Source organism: Macrobrachium nipponense, chromosome 26, assembly GCF_015104395.2.
Source record: "Macrobrachium nipponense isolate FS-2020 chromosome 26, ASM1510439v2, whole genome shotgun sequence".
NCBI classification, from domain to species: domain Eukaryota; kingdom Metazoa; phylum Arthropoda; class Malacostraca; order Decapoda; family Palaemonidae; genus Macrobrachium; species Macrobrachium nipponense.
The window spans coordinates 56,398,948-56,415,863 of record NC_087215.1 but is presented as its reverse complement, the minus strand read 5'-3'; the positions used below and the strand labels follow the sequence as shown (position 1 = coordinate 56,415,863).

The 16,916-nt window shown below is 35.5% G+C and overlaps 1 protein-coding gene across 2 annotated transcripts in view; it reads right to left on the bottom strand.

Moving 5' to 3' along the window:
* LOC135200292 (uncharacterized) overlaps nucleotides 1–16,479 on the bottom strand; it is a 79,574-nt gene extending 63,095 nt beyond the window's left edge. The window contains exon 1 of one of the 2 annotated variants that reach the window (XM_064228792.1): nucleotides 16,454–16,479. In XM_064228792.1, coding sequence (XP_064084862.1) covers nucleotides 16,454–16,464 — 11 coding nt within the window. In that variant the 5' untranslated portion in view covers nucleotides 16,465–16,479. Of the gene's footprint in view, nucleotides 1–8,654; nucleotides 8,755–16,453 lie in introns of those variants that run through there. The other variant, XM_064228790.1, reaches the window with a different exon arrangement.
* Between the last annotated feature and the right edge of the window lie 437 nt (nucleotides 16,480–16,916).

The window sequence follows — 16,916 nt, the reverse complement described above, 5'->3', positions numbered from 1 at the left end:
AATAATAATAATAATAATAATAATAATAATAATAATAATAATAATAATAAGTAAAAAGCCACATAATTTTTCAAAATACAAGAAAGGTTCAAAATGGAGCATTCGACCGTTTACAAACTGTCGAGAGCTCTCTATTTAACCATTTTTGTATTTTGAAAAATATAGTTGCTCATACACTTTATACTGCGGCTTTTTACTTATCATTTTGGTCACATACACTGATGCACCATAAATGTAATAATAATAATAACCAGATCATTACGTAATGATAATTTAAATTATACTTTTAAAATGAATAATTCCCCACTTATCAAGAATTTCATAAAATGATACTCTACAGGAAATTATATATCTTTTCGTTTTTTAACTATTAATCAATAATTCAAATGATAGATAGAAATCTCTTGACCCAGGTGCACTAGCACTTAACTCCAACATATTGGCAAAAACTCTACGAGCACTTTCTAAGCACTCCGCAAGTGCTTCTTTTTGCCTCTTGCTAGTCACTTGAGATGTGCAGAGTTTTTAGTTGATTTAATGCTCCTATTGTGCTTCCACATTCGAAATTACTGACGGTATTCGAGGCCTGTGACTAATGGATATCAATATAAGCAGCAACGACATCCATAAGGAGTGCGAATTGAATAATAATAATAGGACTAACATTTATTTCAATATTATTATTATTATTATCACTATTACTGCGTAATAAAAAATCCAAATTGATATACTAAACTGTATTACTATGTAAAATGAAACAGCAAAGAATTTTGAACGCTGTTCATCCCTATCAGTGTTTACGTTACACACTGATGAGTCGAAAGTCTGTTTTACATAGTACGATAGTTTACTATATAATTGTGGATTTTTATTACACAGACTAACATTATTATTATTATCATTATTATTAGGGCGTATCTTGAGTAGAATACACGTAACCTTAATCCTTACCGGCACTCTTCAAAGCAATAACAAGAGAGAACTATAACGATGTGACGTGACCCAGAGAGAGAGAGAGAGAGAGAGAGAGAGAGAGAGAGAGAGAGAGAAACAATATTAATGTTGACCGAAACGTCTGATACGCCCTGTCTTCCGATTCCGCCCCAAGGGTGAGACTTCGACGATAAGATTTCCCACGCTTTTGCGCTCGTCAAATATTTTGTTCCTTGCCCAATGCCCTTTGATTTCTTACATTGCAGTTCTCGAATAACGTTTATTAGTCCTACAGTACTCACATAGGAACACGCACACGCACACACATCCCATATATATATATATATATATATATATATATATATATATATATATATATATGTGTGTGTGGTGTGTGTGTGTGTGTGTGCGTATGTAAGTGTGTATGTATTTGCATACATACATACATATATATATATGTCTATATATATGTGTACATATATATTAAAATATTATCATACCCGATACCCAGTTTTTAAACAAGCTATATAAACACCTGATATATGTTACACACGCCCTAAGGTCAATATAGTGGCCTTGCAAAACGGCACACAAAACTATATATAATATTATATATATAGATAGATATATATATCTATATATATAATCTATATTATGTGTGTGTGTGTGGTGTGTGTGTGTGGTGTGTGTGTGTGTGTGTGTGTGTGTGTGTATATGCATCCATACATACATATATATATATATATATATATTATATATATATATATGTACGTATATATGTGTACATATATATTATATATATCATACCCTTACCCAGTTTAAAACTTAACTATATAACACCTGATGTTATGTTACACACGCCACACAAACATTATATATATATATATAATATATATATATATATATATATATATATATATATATGTGTGTGTGTGTGTGTGTGTGTGTGTGTGTGTGAATAACTTGATCTCGAAATATATAAAATGTATTGCTATGTGTAAATAAAGTAATGCCACGAAGGAAAATGATAACACGAGAAATGCCGAGATCTTTCGGTCTTAACGACCCTTAAAGACCGAAAATCTCGGCAGTTCTCCTCTTTTCATTCCTCCGTGGCATTACCTTTATATATATATATATATATAATATATATATATATATATATATAGAATATATATATTATATATATATATCTAGAACTTACATAATCATAACTTTACGCAGCTTTAAACATAACTGTTATTATGCGATATTCACCAACAGTATATTATAATGGCAACTAGAGATGAAAGTCAACAAACTACTCGTGAGATGATGGAATATATTTCCTCTCACAAAAGATAAACTAGAATGCCTCTCCACACACTGGACTGCGCTACGTGTGGCATCCAGGTGGCAGTTTCACCTTAAAAACGTCTATACTAGAAAACACTACGACGAAGCTACCCCATCTATTTAGAGAGGACTGGGTACGAATTCCATTCCAGTCGTGAAGTCACAACTACATTCGTAAAAAGCACAACACAGTAGAGTACCAAAGTTATGACCAGTGGCGAAGGGCCAAAGAAACATTCTCTCAAGTATTTCTAGACCTGGTTATAACTTCTGATTGGCTGCTGTACTCAAAGTACCCAAAACAATCTTCTGTTCTTTCTATCAGTGTCTCGTGTTCGTGCTACTTCTAACATTTCTTGGACAGCTCGGTGTTTTCCTCAATCATTTGGTGTTTAATTTAGATGTCATAGACTCTTTTCCTTATCTCAAGAAGTGGAAGTTTTACACTGTCCTTATCCGACCTCGCTTGGAATACTACAGATAGAGGTGATGCGAAACAAGGATTGAATCTTAAAGCTTGAATGTATATTGATCCAGACGTCGCATCCAGCAGGTATTTATGAACTATAAATGTGATAAGTGGTTGCTCGACATGCACGTGTACGAAAAGGGTCTCCTTATCAACCTAACGGAGCAGGGGTCAAAATAGTACCTGCAGAAAAGACAATAAAATGATGGTCGTTGATCTGACGAAATGCGTGATTCAGTTCAAGGGGCCAACGTGGGAAGGACTGGAACGGAATTACGCATTACACCAGATAAACAAGCATCATTTTGCAGTGTCTTTTCTGCGTGTACTCTTTAGACACCTGTTCCGTGAGGCTGATGAGGAGACCCTTTCTTATTTGTCAAGCAACCTCATCTCTCATTTACAGATATTCCGCAAAGATCTGCAGGGTGCAACGTCTCGATCAATATACATTCAAGCTTCGAGAGCCACTTCTTGTTTCGCAACACTTCCATTTGTAGAATTTTCTTCTTTCATGCGACGTATTCGGGGGGTCAGGTGTAACCCTTGTTCCTTTCCCTTTATTCATCAGCTAAATAAGGGCACTGGGTAACCCATTCTATCGCCCTACGCATAGCAAAATAGAAAGGCAATACAATACGTCTCTTTCCAGTCTGAATGTCACAAGGCTGAACGGTGTGATATCATACTGTGATATTATATTTAAATGTACCCAAAAGGTTTTGAAGATCCACCCGTACTCTTGGATTAGGTCAATATAACGTAATATGAATTTGTTTGTACAGTGATTTGTTTCCCGTATCTATGATAAAATTCCAGTAAATCAAGAACCGTTATACTACATGACAAACAAATCATGCTATGTATTTATATACCATATACTAAAAGTCTGGTACGTGAAATTGATACTTCTGATATTTCCTGAAGAGAGAGAGAGAGAGAGAGAGAGAGAGAGAGAGAGAGAGAGAGAGAGAGAACTGTGTACCTTAAGAATAAATACTCCATAGGACATAAAGGACATTCTTATATGTGGCCTCTGCTGCACTACGGTATCCTTATGTTGAAACTATGTTACCCTACAGTGTCCTTTGGCTCAAGCTATAACGAATTGGGAAGCATTTCACGGTATTGGGACAAGATGGACATTCCCATGTGACCTTTGGCCGCCATGCCGGAAACGTCGCGGGAAACAAAAACCGGAAGTTCTCGGTTAAAAGGTTCGTAAATAGACATTGCGGCGGAAGGCGGAGCCAATATGAAAAGGCGATTACTCGCGATGCAGTGTGGCAGGCGTGACGTCACGCCTGTTTACAATGCAAAGTGGCCGCATTTGAAATGACACGCTGTTATTTCGGGTTTTTCAATTCGTGGTGCAAGGAACGGAGGAAATGAAAAGCAAAAGTGCGTATACACACATTAATCAGCTCTCTCCTCTCTCGTCTTCTCATCTCGGCCCTTCCTCTCTCTCCATCTCATGATCCCCCCCCCTCGCCAAATCTCTCTCTCTCTTCCTCCCGGTTCTGGGTATACTCTCTCTCTCCCCTCTTTCTCTCTATCTCTCTCCGTCTCGATCTTCTCTCTCTCTCTCTCTCTCTCTCGCATGCCCTTATCTTCTTCCAGAACAAAAATTAGCTTAAGATAAAAATTTGATAAAAACAGCATAATGCATGCTTCTCTCTCTCTCTCTCTCTTTTGAATGATCTTACCTTCCTCCAGGACAAAAACTAGCTTTGGATAAAAATTGGATAAAAAGTAGCGAATTTCAGCAAAAAATCCGATGATGATATCCGGTTATTTTGCCTCTTGCTGGCATAGCAGCCAAGGCCTCTGTTGGAGGATCTTGTCCTGGATGAAGTAGATTACATTTAACATCCAAGACTAGCTTGAGTACTGAATTGGATTCCAAAGACCCAAAAACTTCTTGACTATTGGCATCTATGTACGTGTACACACACACACACACACACACACACACACACACACATATATATATATATATATATATATATATATATATATATGCACTCTTGTGTATGTAATTCTCGTTTCAGTTACACATACATACATAAAAAATATATAGATAGATAGACAGATGGACAGACAGATAGCAAAAGGTTTGGTTTGCCATAAGCAAACCATACTTACAGTTCGAGTTTCAAATTATTTCTAAAAAAAGACTCGATGGTGAGAAAGAAACTAAAGTGCTGTATAGCTGAACACAGGAGAAAAGAGAGAGTACCGACAAAACTGAACATATAAAGAAGTAAACAGTCATTTTGGTGTACTACCAAACTGGTAAAAGCAGAATAAAATAAAGGGGGAAATATTAACGTTCTTGCAACCTATGTTAGTCGTCTGATACGAGCGGCAGAGAGCTAAAGGAGTAAGAACAAGACTTCGTTCATTGACAAATCAGTGTCGCCTTTAAATAGAAAAGAAACGTGTGCGAGGCAAAATCGTCTGTAATTTCCGAAGGCGAACGTTAATTATTGTGTCTTGTATCTTCAAGCCTCAGGTAAACAACCCTCTTATAGCTTCATCCACACCCTTGACCGGCTGGGACGGATGAAGGTTATAAAATGTACCTGATCTAAGGAATCACCCCGGAGGGTGTGGATGAGTTCTGGGTGACTGCCACCGGACATGCTCAAGAGGGTGTTGACCAAGAATCGCCTCTTCCCCTAAATCTAGCAGCTAAGGAGAATGTCAGTATTATCATTTTCTTTCTCTCTGTAAATACGCGTATGCATGCATATATATATATATATATATATATATATATATATATATATATATATATATATTGTGCACACATTACGCACGCACCTATGAACACACAAACGCATAGATAATGTACCACTCATTTATTATTAATCTGGGTATTTTATTTAGTGCCTCAATTTGCTCAAATGTCTGTTAAACTTTAAAAAGAAAAATCTTGAGTATCATTATCTTTGATAGGTATTTGGTCTTTATTCACAAAGTAAAATTCAGAATTTGATTTTATATATATATATATATATATATATATATATATATATATATATATATATATATATATATATATATGCACATACGAACGCATAAAAAGTAGTAGATACACGATATATGCAGCACACAAAATTGCAAAATACCACATGGGAAATGTTGCTCAATTCTTAGTTAATTTAATCAGACCATTTACAAATGAATCCTTCTGAGAAGGTAAGATTTGACTTTTACACACGAAAGATTGTTTCCCGTATCTCGCTACGAAAAGCTGACTACATTTCTGACTGCAACTATATTCAACAGATAGAAAACTTTTTATTTCAAGTATTGCAGCGATAAGATACGAAATGATTCATGATAAGCCGTTAAGTTAGGTTCGTTAAGATTAAAAGCTTTACTTTTTTCGTCAGTAATGTGTAACAACCATTTTACAAGTTTGTATACTATTACCTTAGCTGCCTTGCTTTTTTTCAGTAGTGTATATCCACAAATTTACACATTTATATTTTGTTTGTTTGTATGGTGTTTTTACGTTGCATGGAAACCAGTGGTTATTCAGCAACGGGACCAACGGTTTTACGTGACTTCCGAACCCGTCGAGAGAGAACTTCTATCACCAGAAATACACATCTCTAACCCCGTCAGTGGAATGCCCGAGAATCGAACTCACGACCACCCAGACGCCAGGCCTAGACCATACCGATCACGCCTCTGAGGCGCTTTACAATTTTATATGATATTGAACAATTCTCAAAAAAGAAATGAAAAAAAAAAAAAACTGTCGCCGTTTCAAACTTCAACTGTTTAATTCCATGTAACCAAATATTAACCAATCACATAAAAATGAAGCGACCTAGTCTCACAGTCCAACTTTATGAAATATCTGGGAAGCGGCCATCTAAATCTTCCCCAATTTTCATTTCGATTTCTATTATAATGTTCCTAATACTTTTAGAAATTCTCACAAACACAAACATAACCCTCTGGCGAACCAGTCAGAACAGAGCGAGAAACAAGTTCCGAACGAGTATGTAAATCGCTTCACAAGAGACGGCTGTTATATACATCTATTAGACCAATCCAATGCCGGATTCACTAAATGTTTAACGTTTACAATGTTTAATCGAGATTAAATTCGCCGAGTCTGTGATGAATACCTCCCTCAATTCATTAAACTATATATGATAAGGACAACGAATTTCTTTAAATCACTGAAATAATAGACGACAGTGAATGACTACTTACATACCTTTGTAAGCAGTGTGAGTTATCTTTTCAGATTCGTTTTAACACAACAGCAGCCAAAAGATTAATAGGTTCCTTGAGAAATTGGTCATACTTCATACATTTCCTCTCCTGGAGTTATATGAAAGAAACACAACATGGGAGCCACTCATGATCATCTTCTACCTTGTAAAATTATAGTCCACAACTGTTACAGATAATCTTTATATCAGTTGTTCAAAACTTAAGAAAATATCTCAGTCTAAGACTATAGGAGAATACGCTTCAATATTCGCTAAGAAGGAAAACAAGCTTGCACGCATCCGTGCACATGCAAAAACCACCACGCACACATCCACATATATGGATAACAACTGGATCTGAATTGACCACTTTTTCTATGCAGGAGAGGAGGGTAGAGTGACAAGTTCAGAAAAATGTGGATCTAGTAGAGTCAAGATATGAGGAAATACAAAACAGTGGCAAACAACAATATAACAACAACGATACAGAAGCATTCTATTTGAATTCTTTCATTGCAAGTGAGTACCGTACGGAACAGATAAATATTCACCTCAGATAAAGTTATGACATTCTTCTGACATTAGTTTTGCCTGCCAAGCAGTAGTTCTGTCAGAAATGTACGACTGATGAAAATTTTGACAGAAAATGCATGCTATGCTAAACTAACTGCAAATCGCGTCGCTACGCCTTAGGACAATCTTCTGAGATAAAACACCCAATTTTAACGTCAAACCTAGAATTCGTAGGTCTAGTGGTGGTGTCAATTAATTAGAAAAGTAGTGCTGATTATCTCTGAGTCTATTATAAAGAAGACTCCTGCGGGAAGACGCATCTGTACACAATGACACTGCAAGGTTATATAACATCTATGAACCCTTCTGACCCTAAACAGGTAACCCTTTTTTCTCTCTCTCCCTTTTACCCAACGGCCACCAAGCACAAAGATGGTACTAGGCGAAGAGTTGGTGTTCAATGTTTCAGTAACTAGATTTGGAGCAGAAATACAAATGTATTCAAGACATGGTGTTTTCAACTTTTGCAATTAAACTGAAGGATTCAAATTGAGAACGTAACTAAACGTTCTTTGGTCCAATCGGGAGAGTAATAATATAACCATAGGTCTAGCCTAGTAACATCATACTAACACATCTATTAAAAAAAAATGGTTTCGTAAAAAAAAAAAAAAACAATACATCTTCAAAAGAGAATTTGCGATTCGTAATTTCTATTGACTGTTGATAGAATCATACAAAAATTACACAATTTTAACTAAATCAAGCTCACCCAGTCCCTGAAAGAATCGTTTTCGGCGTAAAACCTTATATAACCAGGAGACTATCGGTCTAGTTTTTAAAATCAACATCCGCTAAAAGTATCAATAAAAGTCGAATAAGAGACCTCAAATGGTTTGCTCATTTTATAATGAGAATTCATAAGTAAATTGAAATAACTTCATTCGCATACCTGTACATTAAGGTTGAAGCAAAGCCAGACTATAAATTTTACCCAAGGTACAACAAATGCACCTTGCGGCAACACATGTAAGTGCAATTGCTATTCCCAATAAACAAACACATTACCTGCGGAATTATAAAATGTCATTCCACATTGCACGAACCAAGCAAAGAAAAATAACGTGTTCAAGAAAGTGCACGAATATCAAACGCACAGAACCTACCTGTCTCCCATGACGGCGGGATGTTAATGAACAATGCCTCCTGAACCACCTCAGTCCTGACTATAATAGGTAAAGTCGAGGAGAATGCACCGGGAAAAAGTATCGTACACGCTGGCCGCTGCCGAGAGCCGAAATTTGAAATAATTACTCAAGGATATTTGTAAGTTTATAAACAGAAAATGAATTACCTTAGACTCAAGCAAGAGGACACGCTTTTCCGTGATATAATATCTGACACGAAATCTAGTTTACTTATGAACTGAGGTGCGAAAACGCCTAATGTCACCTACTTAGCCACATAAGAAGGGTCGATAGCATCTAATTTCATCAATTATCAGTCTTAAAAAATAGCGAAATTTGGATTATAAATTCGGTTATCATGAAGTACTTCCAATATACTTTTACACCAATGGAAGATGTCAAATATACTGAACCACAGTTCGAAAAATCTAGTTATTGTAAATAATGTTAGTCCAATAGCAGTGTCCAAAACCGTTGCTACTGAGAATATTGAGCATACAGATCTCAATAACTGCTGAATATCCTTTGTAGGAAAGGTGTCATCGCTTCTCTTTATATAACCCTACTTTGTACATTAGATTTACTAAGCACTTTTTAGTGCCATAATGTGCATTTCAGTATGACACCGAATACCTGAATTAGTATGACACCGAATACCTGAAATATATTCACGGTTTAATGAAGAATGTGTTTCCAGTAATTGAGAGTGCGCAAAAAAAAAAAAAATGTTTTACTGACCTATTAATTTACAAAAATAAAATAACCTTTTAACACTGACAGATATGTTACAAGCTTAATGTTGTAATAGTTGCATAATAAGATCATTGTTACAGATATATACTTATACTTCTATAGATAATATACTTAGTATAGATAAAAATATACTTATTCCTTCCGGGGACACAATCGTATTTTGAGCTTCATACATCCTGCAAGCTCTGATGGGTATTCTTTATTCATTTTTGACTGAGACGGGCATAACTGCCCAAAACAAAGCCATTCATTGCAAAGTGTAATCATGGACAACGTATTAGGTGATGGCAATCTACATTGAATAAAAATGGTAAAAATAGATAATACTTTTTATCTCGATATAAATGATAATGCAATAGCATACATGAATTAAGGTGCGTGTTCTCACACATATACGCGAGAGCACATTCAACACACAAGCACACACACATACTATATATAATATTAATATATTATTATCTATAGTATCTATTATATTTAAATATATATATATATGTGTGTGTGTGTGTGTGTGTGTGTGTGTGTGTGTGTTTGTGTGTGTGTGTGTGTGTGACTTTTAATCCCGAGGAAATAAAAGAAGTGATGATTATACGAACAAAGCTGCTCCCACAAAGGAAAATTGAAACAGTGTTTCAATTTTCCTTCGTGGTTGTAGCTTTGTCGTGTATATATATATGCATATATGTATATATATATATATATATATATATATAATATATATATATATAGTATAATATATATATATATATATGTATATATATATATATATATATATATAACATACACATGTACACGTGTGTGTGTTTGTCAACAACCTTGTAAAGAGTATCTTATGTGGGCTAAACCTACCCGAACTCCTTTGTTTTATGCATGAAATTGCTCTCGCTAGGTTTAACCGAAGGACAAATTTCCTTTCGATATCGCACAATTTATTTATTTATCTATTTTTTGCTATCGTAGTTTTCCGATGACACAAGCATTCTGGACATAAACCCTACGACGTATATGGCAATGGGAGTATTCTTTCCGTCTCTTTGTTGGGTATTTTCCCATATTAGGTCATGAGGTATTTGTCATTATTCCATCTGGCGAACACTTCTGTGAATCGCGTTTCCTGTTCAAAAAATATTACACGTAAATTGTATATTCAGAAGAATTTCTTCCAGACTGGGAAATTTCCTTAGTAGCATCTATAGTTATTGATTCCAACTTAAATGTATTATTTCTCTAAATAGTACTTTATGTATTGGAATTCCAGATATCTTAAAGTTTATTTTGTTTATGTGTCCATGAAATTGAATAAGAAATGTAGACAATCATATCAAAATTAAATAGTTTTACTTTTTCTCAATTAGCATTGAAACTTGCTTATTGCAAACAAAAAATCGTTTAGTTTTTATTATGGATGGAACCAGGAATCATATGGTATATTTCCGAAAATTATTTGGTGGCTTAAAGAAATACGCATTTATATATATATATATATATATATATATATATATATATATATATATATATATATATATTTATTTATTTATATATATATATGTGTGTGTATATACATATGTATATATATGCTTATATATACACTTACAGATTTCAAGAAATACCTTACAGGATTCTTGTGAAATTATTAACATCCACTTTATTCTCATGCCGCCCCGTAGGAGCGAACCGTCTCAATGTTAAAGCAAGGATCTATATAATTTACCTTATGGGTCTGAATATACGTCACTGATGTGTGTTGCGTCTCTTAACGTTCCCTTCCCTTTGACAAATACAATCTCTTATGAGAAAATTATGCCATTTGCATTCCAAGAAGGCAAGATTACCATCCAGCAATTGTACCTTGGAATTCGCTATTTTAAACCAAGATTCTTCTTCCTGAAGATTTGCCTGTAACTGGTAATCCTACTTAAGGAAGATTACTTGTTTTTGTCTTAATCTTTCAGGAACTATTTTGTTTACAAGTAATCACTGAGTAATATAATAAGGCAATTTAAGAAGTCAGGAAAATATATATCTATTCTGCTCACATCGTTTCTTTTTTTAATTTTATCCATATCAGAATCTGTTCACTCTTGATTTCTATTCTGTGTAGAACTCTGACATTCCTAATCTTTTTCCCCCGTAGGGGCAGGGGGGAGGAGTGGGAAGCGCCATCAGTGCACCACACGTGGTGCACAGTAGTCGTTACTATAGTAGATTCACATCAACCGTACATTTGATGCCTAAGCCAGCTCTTTACGACGCTCCTGATTGGCTGTTGATAAGCCAATCACAGGGCTGGAAACTCTGTCTCTATCTATCGAGGTTCACATGGATAGGTTCTATGTTCCACCTCTCCTAAGGGATACGTCTTACAGGAGAGGTGAAACATACATCCTGTTTATGTGAACTCTCGAGAGACTCATAGAGTTTCTAGCCCTGTGTTTTGCTTGTTTGTGACAAACTAGGCCTGTGATTGGCTTATCAACAGCCAATCAGGAGCGTCGTAAGGGACTGGCTTAGACATCAAATGTACGGTTGATGTGAATTTTCTATAGCTGCACCCACTTTTTAGCTATTTGCTTTACCTCCATTCCCGTTTCGTGCCTTCAAGTTTGCTGTCCTACATCTCTAACTGTTACCTAACGCAAGTGTAGGGTTTTCTCCCACCCTTAGAGCCTGGTAGTTCAATTCCTTAATACTCTGATCTCTTCATCTTCTCCAACTACTAGTTCCTCGTTGGACGAGTGGGTTACGTGCTCGCCTAGGTATCGCAAAATCGTTTCTCTGCTCTGCCAACGTAGAATTAAAGGAATTTATTACTGGTGATTAGAAATTTATTTCTCGATATAAAGTGGTTCGGATTCCACAATAAGCTGTAGGTCCCGTTGCTAGGTAATCAGTTGGTCCCTAGTGACGTAAAAATGTCTAATCCTTCGGGCCAGCTCAGTGGTCTGGTTAAGCTAAGATATACTTAACTGTCTTGTCCAACGACTTCAATTCCCTCTTTTCACTCTATTACGGTTGCATGGCCGAAAGTGCATCAAATACTCGGCTTGACAGGCTTAAGTATCATAAATCAAACCCGTACCAGAATCAGGTCATCTTGACTTCTATCTAGTTTAAAACACTGACATTTCTATTCTTCTTTGCTTCAAAGACTCAATAAGACTCCAGTGCAATTAGCGGTGGCTATTCCTATTGCCTAATCCACGTCAGAGGCCTTGATGTGATCGTCGTTGGTACAGAAGAGGGACATTACTAAATATTCGAGCCTCCCGAGCCGGCAAAGTTGCACGCACATATGAGAAGTGGTGCTCGAAGGAGCCATTCATTTATTCATTAAGAAGTGATTTGCCATCGCTGGTAGGAAAGGATTTGGGGCTTAATTATAAACTTTTTGCAGATTTTTCGTACAGGGTTCGCTGAATATCGCCTAAGAATAATTTTCACCGGAAAAAGACATTCGTGTACCTAACCTATTTTCAAATGCTTTGCTTCAGAATAATGTTCCATGTTGTTCATCTTTCTGACACAGTTCTCTGATAACGAGTTATTTTCAATTATTTAATCAAATCCAATGAAAGAAAAGATCTTGCCAGATACTGTACACTTTTTTAGATGCTTTGACAGTTTAATGTTTAATTACTGCTCAGCTAAATACATTCCGAAAAAATAACTTACGAGTAACTCCTAAAAAAAAAAATCTAAATAAAATCATTCTGAGCGCTGTTCCACGAAATTGCGTTTCCGAAAATTAAAATAAAATCAAGATACGCCTGCATATATCACCTGCAATAATAATAAAAAAAAAAACGCCTTGTAATTCTCTGAAGAGTGCAAAAGTCTGCATTTCCACGAAAGTTCTCCCACGCCTTGTCAGTCGAAAAGGATAACGGCCATCTAATACAATTTTGGAAAGGGATTTTTGTTTCAATCTAACTTTTTTTTTCTGTAAAGAAACTAATGAGATGGCTTAGTCTGTCCGTTCGCACTTTTTCTGTCCGCCATCAGATCTTAAAAACTACTGAGGCTAGAGGGCTGCAAATTGGTATGTTGATCATCCACCTTCCAATCATCAAACATACTAAATTGCAGCCCTCTAGCCTCAGTGGTTTTTTTTTTATTTAAGGTTAAAGTTAGCTTTGCGTATGGCACCGTTATAGGTGCCAACAACACAGGTCACCTGGGGCGTATTTTTTACTTGTTTATTTTAATCTAACTTTTTTTTTAGTAGGGTTGATATGAACCTCATTCTTGATTCTTTCAAGAAGATAAGGGAGGAGCTATGCTTGTGTCTTCTTTTTATTTCATAGCTCTAATGACATAAAAGTTTGCGAAAGGTAGATATATTATTATAATTTTCCTTCTTCGCTTCGAATAATAAGTTTTCAAAATTCCCCAAATAAATACTGGGAACTTAATACGTAACCTACCACTCGAAGAAAACAAAATATTAGAAGTATTCTTATTATTAACATTGTATTAATATTCATATTGAGTTTTCATTCAAATGGAAGAAGCCAGATTTCATGATATCTGCGAGTTTTAATCAAATGGAACCTAAGGAAACTAGAAAATGAACATGAATAGTGAAAAAATAGGTTTGAATGAATACCGTTCTCGCAATTCAGAATAAGTAAACTTAAAATTCGTAATAATAATAATAATAATAATAATAATAATAATAATAATAATAATAATAATAATAATAATAATAATAATGCTGGTTTACAGCAAGATGTCCGTCCAAAATGAGAATTTTTCAAATGAACTTTATTTTATTCAAATTCCGAATATTTCTAATGCAAGGGCCTGTAGGAGTATCCAGGTGACCCTATCCGAACCATGCCCAACTCGGAAAAAAAAAGGATAAGGAAGAAAAGTAAGCTTAAGTTAACCTACAAGGATGTGATTTTTGAGTCAGGGAACGCAGAAGCAGAGACAGAATTCTGACGGCTGACAATGGCGGATAAGAAAAGGGGAAGAACAAGGGTAAGACGGTCACCATTATGACCATTTTTTAATGAAACGATATGATTTACATTAAGGATGTAATCGCCTTTATCAGAAAGAGGATCCTGACCCATTTTCCACAAGACCTGAGATGTTTATATTATTTATTTCGTGTTGATAACAGTTTAAAAGCTGTTCCATGAAATGACATTATGAATTATACCTCTTTGATAAGTTAAAAACGTCAGCGTAACTACAAGAAGTTCGAGATCCTAAAGATATACTAATGGCTTTGCAAATATTAACGACAATTATAAAATCATATTTTGAAAAACAAAAGAAGTGTTTATACATTCAAATACTTACTGCGCATGCCAACAAAACATCATCGCTTGCATCCTTAACTTTGTTCAATGATGCTTCATTTCCCGCAGATTTTTTTCATATTCAACAACAGAAATTTTCCTTCCGAGAATATTTTTGAAGAACCTCCACCTAAAAGACTGAATTAAATGTAAAAATCTCATCACCACTTTTTTCAGGAATATCCAACCTACTTGCTACTACCTTTAACGAAGACAGACGAGATTCTACAAATTGTTTTGTTTCCTGTACAAGAGCAAGAGCTTTTCTCAGTCAGTGCTACTTCTACTCACCTTCAGGCGATCCACCCTGACACGATGATTTGTTGTGATCCATGTGATCTGGGTTTCCAAATTCCCTTAAAATTTCTGCCCAACAAGATGCAGTTGTTGGTGGATCTCCCTTTCTGTTCACTTCAGCAACAATCTGGAAAGAAGACGAACATTCACTGTCTTTTCTCATCGTGAGAAAATAAGGGAATAACAGACTTTACACCACAGGCTAATTATCTCTTCTTTAAAGAAATGAAAAATAACTAATGAGGGATAGGTAAGAAAAATGCATTCAACTTGAAAGTAGCAGAGGCGACCTATGTTCCATCCATACAACAGTATGGAAAGTGAAAGTAGGAAGCATTCACTTTGCCTCGCTTATGAACACATTTGTTTTGATCTGGTTACTTCAGGTGCCATCAAGAATAACACGGGTCAGTGGTCACGCACCAGGTCGATTTCTTTTGAGATCGACATCTCAATCTCTGAGTAAAATGAGTAATAGCGATAAAAAGTATGAATGAAAAAGATACCTTTGGTAACCCCAAGTCCGGGTAAAAGAAGAGGGTTAAGGAAAGGGTTAATTCCACTGTTTCGTCAATACCCCATTTTTACAGCAACTTGAAAAGGACTTAAGTAATAGGTCGCAAGTAGGTGGGTGACAATACTGCTCAAAAGCCAACAATATCAGTACGGGTAAACTGTAAAGGACTGTGAAAACCAGATAACACGGTGTCATTACGGTATCCTGAGAGCATTATCAGCTGTTCTGTCGAGAAATGTCAAGTAAACAGAAGCATGGACAATTTACAACCTACGATAGCCCTAAAATCGAACCACCTGGGAACAGTAAACAAGCATGACATTCGATAACATTGATAAGGATTTCATATTTACCAGAGAGAGAGAGAGAGAGAGAGAGAGAGAGAGAGAGAGTTGAATTAAAAGACTTACGTCACCAGAAAGTTAGTACTGTACATTATTTATACACACACACGACACACACACACACACACACACACACACATATATAATATATATATATATATATATATATATATATATATATATATATATATGTGTGTGTGTGTGTGTGTGTGTACATAGAAATATGTACTGATATGTAATATATCACACAAGCACGCGCACACACACACACACACACACACACACACACACACACACACACATATATATATATATATATATATATATATATATATATATATATATATATATATATATACATATGTGTGTACGTGTGTGTTTCTGTATGTATATATTTCTGTTATGTAAAAGCATACATTTATACACATATGCACAAATATTTCGCCATAAACAAAAACACAACGTGCAACCGGCATTGACATGCAATAATGAATCATTAACAGACGACGCAATTATGGACGGACAAATGAAACCATTACCGTAAGTTACGCAACAGACCTGACGTCCATCTCTGCGAGTCCTTCACCGTACGCGGGAAACAGAAACTGTAATTAGGCCTGGATAACGAGAACGACGAAGAATGCACCAGGAATTAGGAAACGCTGAGCGGAATTGCCTGGCGTCCCTTCCCACGCCGCGAAAGAAAAGGGAAAGCGAAGGTCATGTTTACGTTGTCTCTTACTGATTTGAAGTTCGGATATTTACGACTCGGCCGCGGACTGTTCCATGGTTGCGTAAACAAACAAGCACTGGCACGTAAAGCAGCAGGCACATACAAACACAAACACGTGTCTATCTATCTATATATCTATCTATCTATATATACATATATATACAGATAAACACTACATGTAGATATATATATATGTATATATATAATATATATATATATATATATATATATATATATATATATATATAATGGATGCATGTATGTGTCTGTGTGTGAGTGTACGCCTCA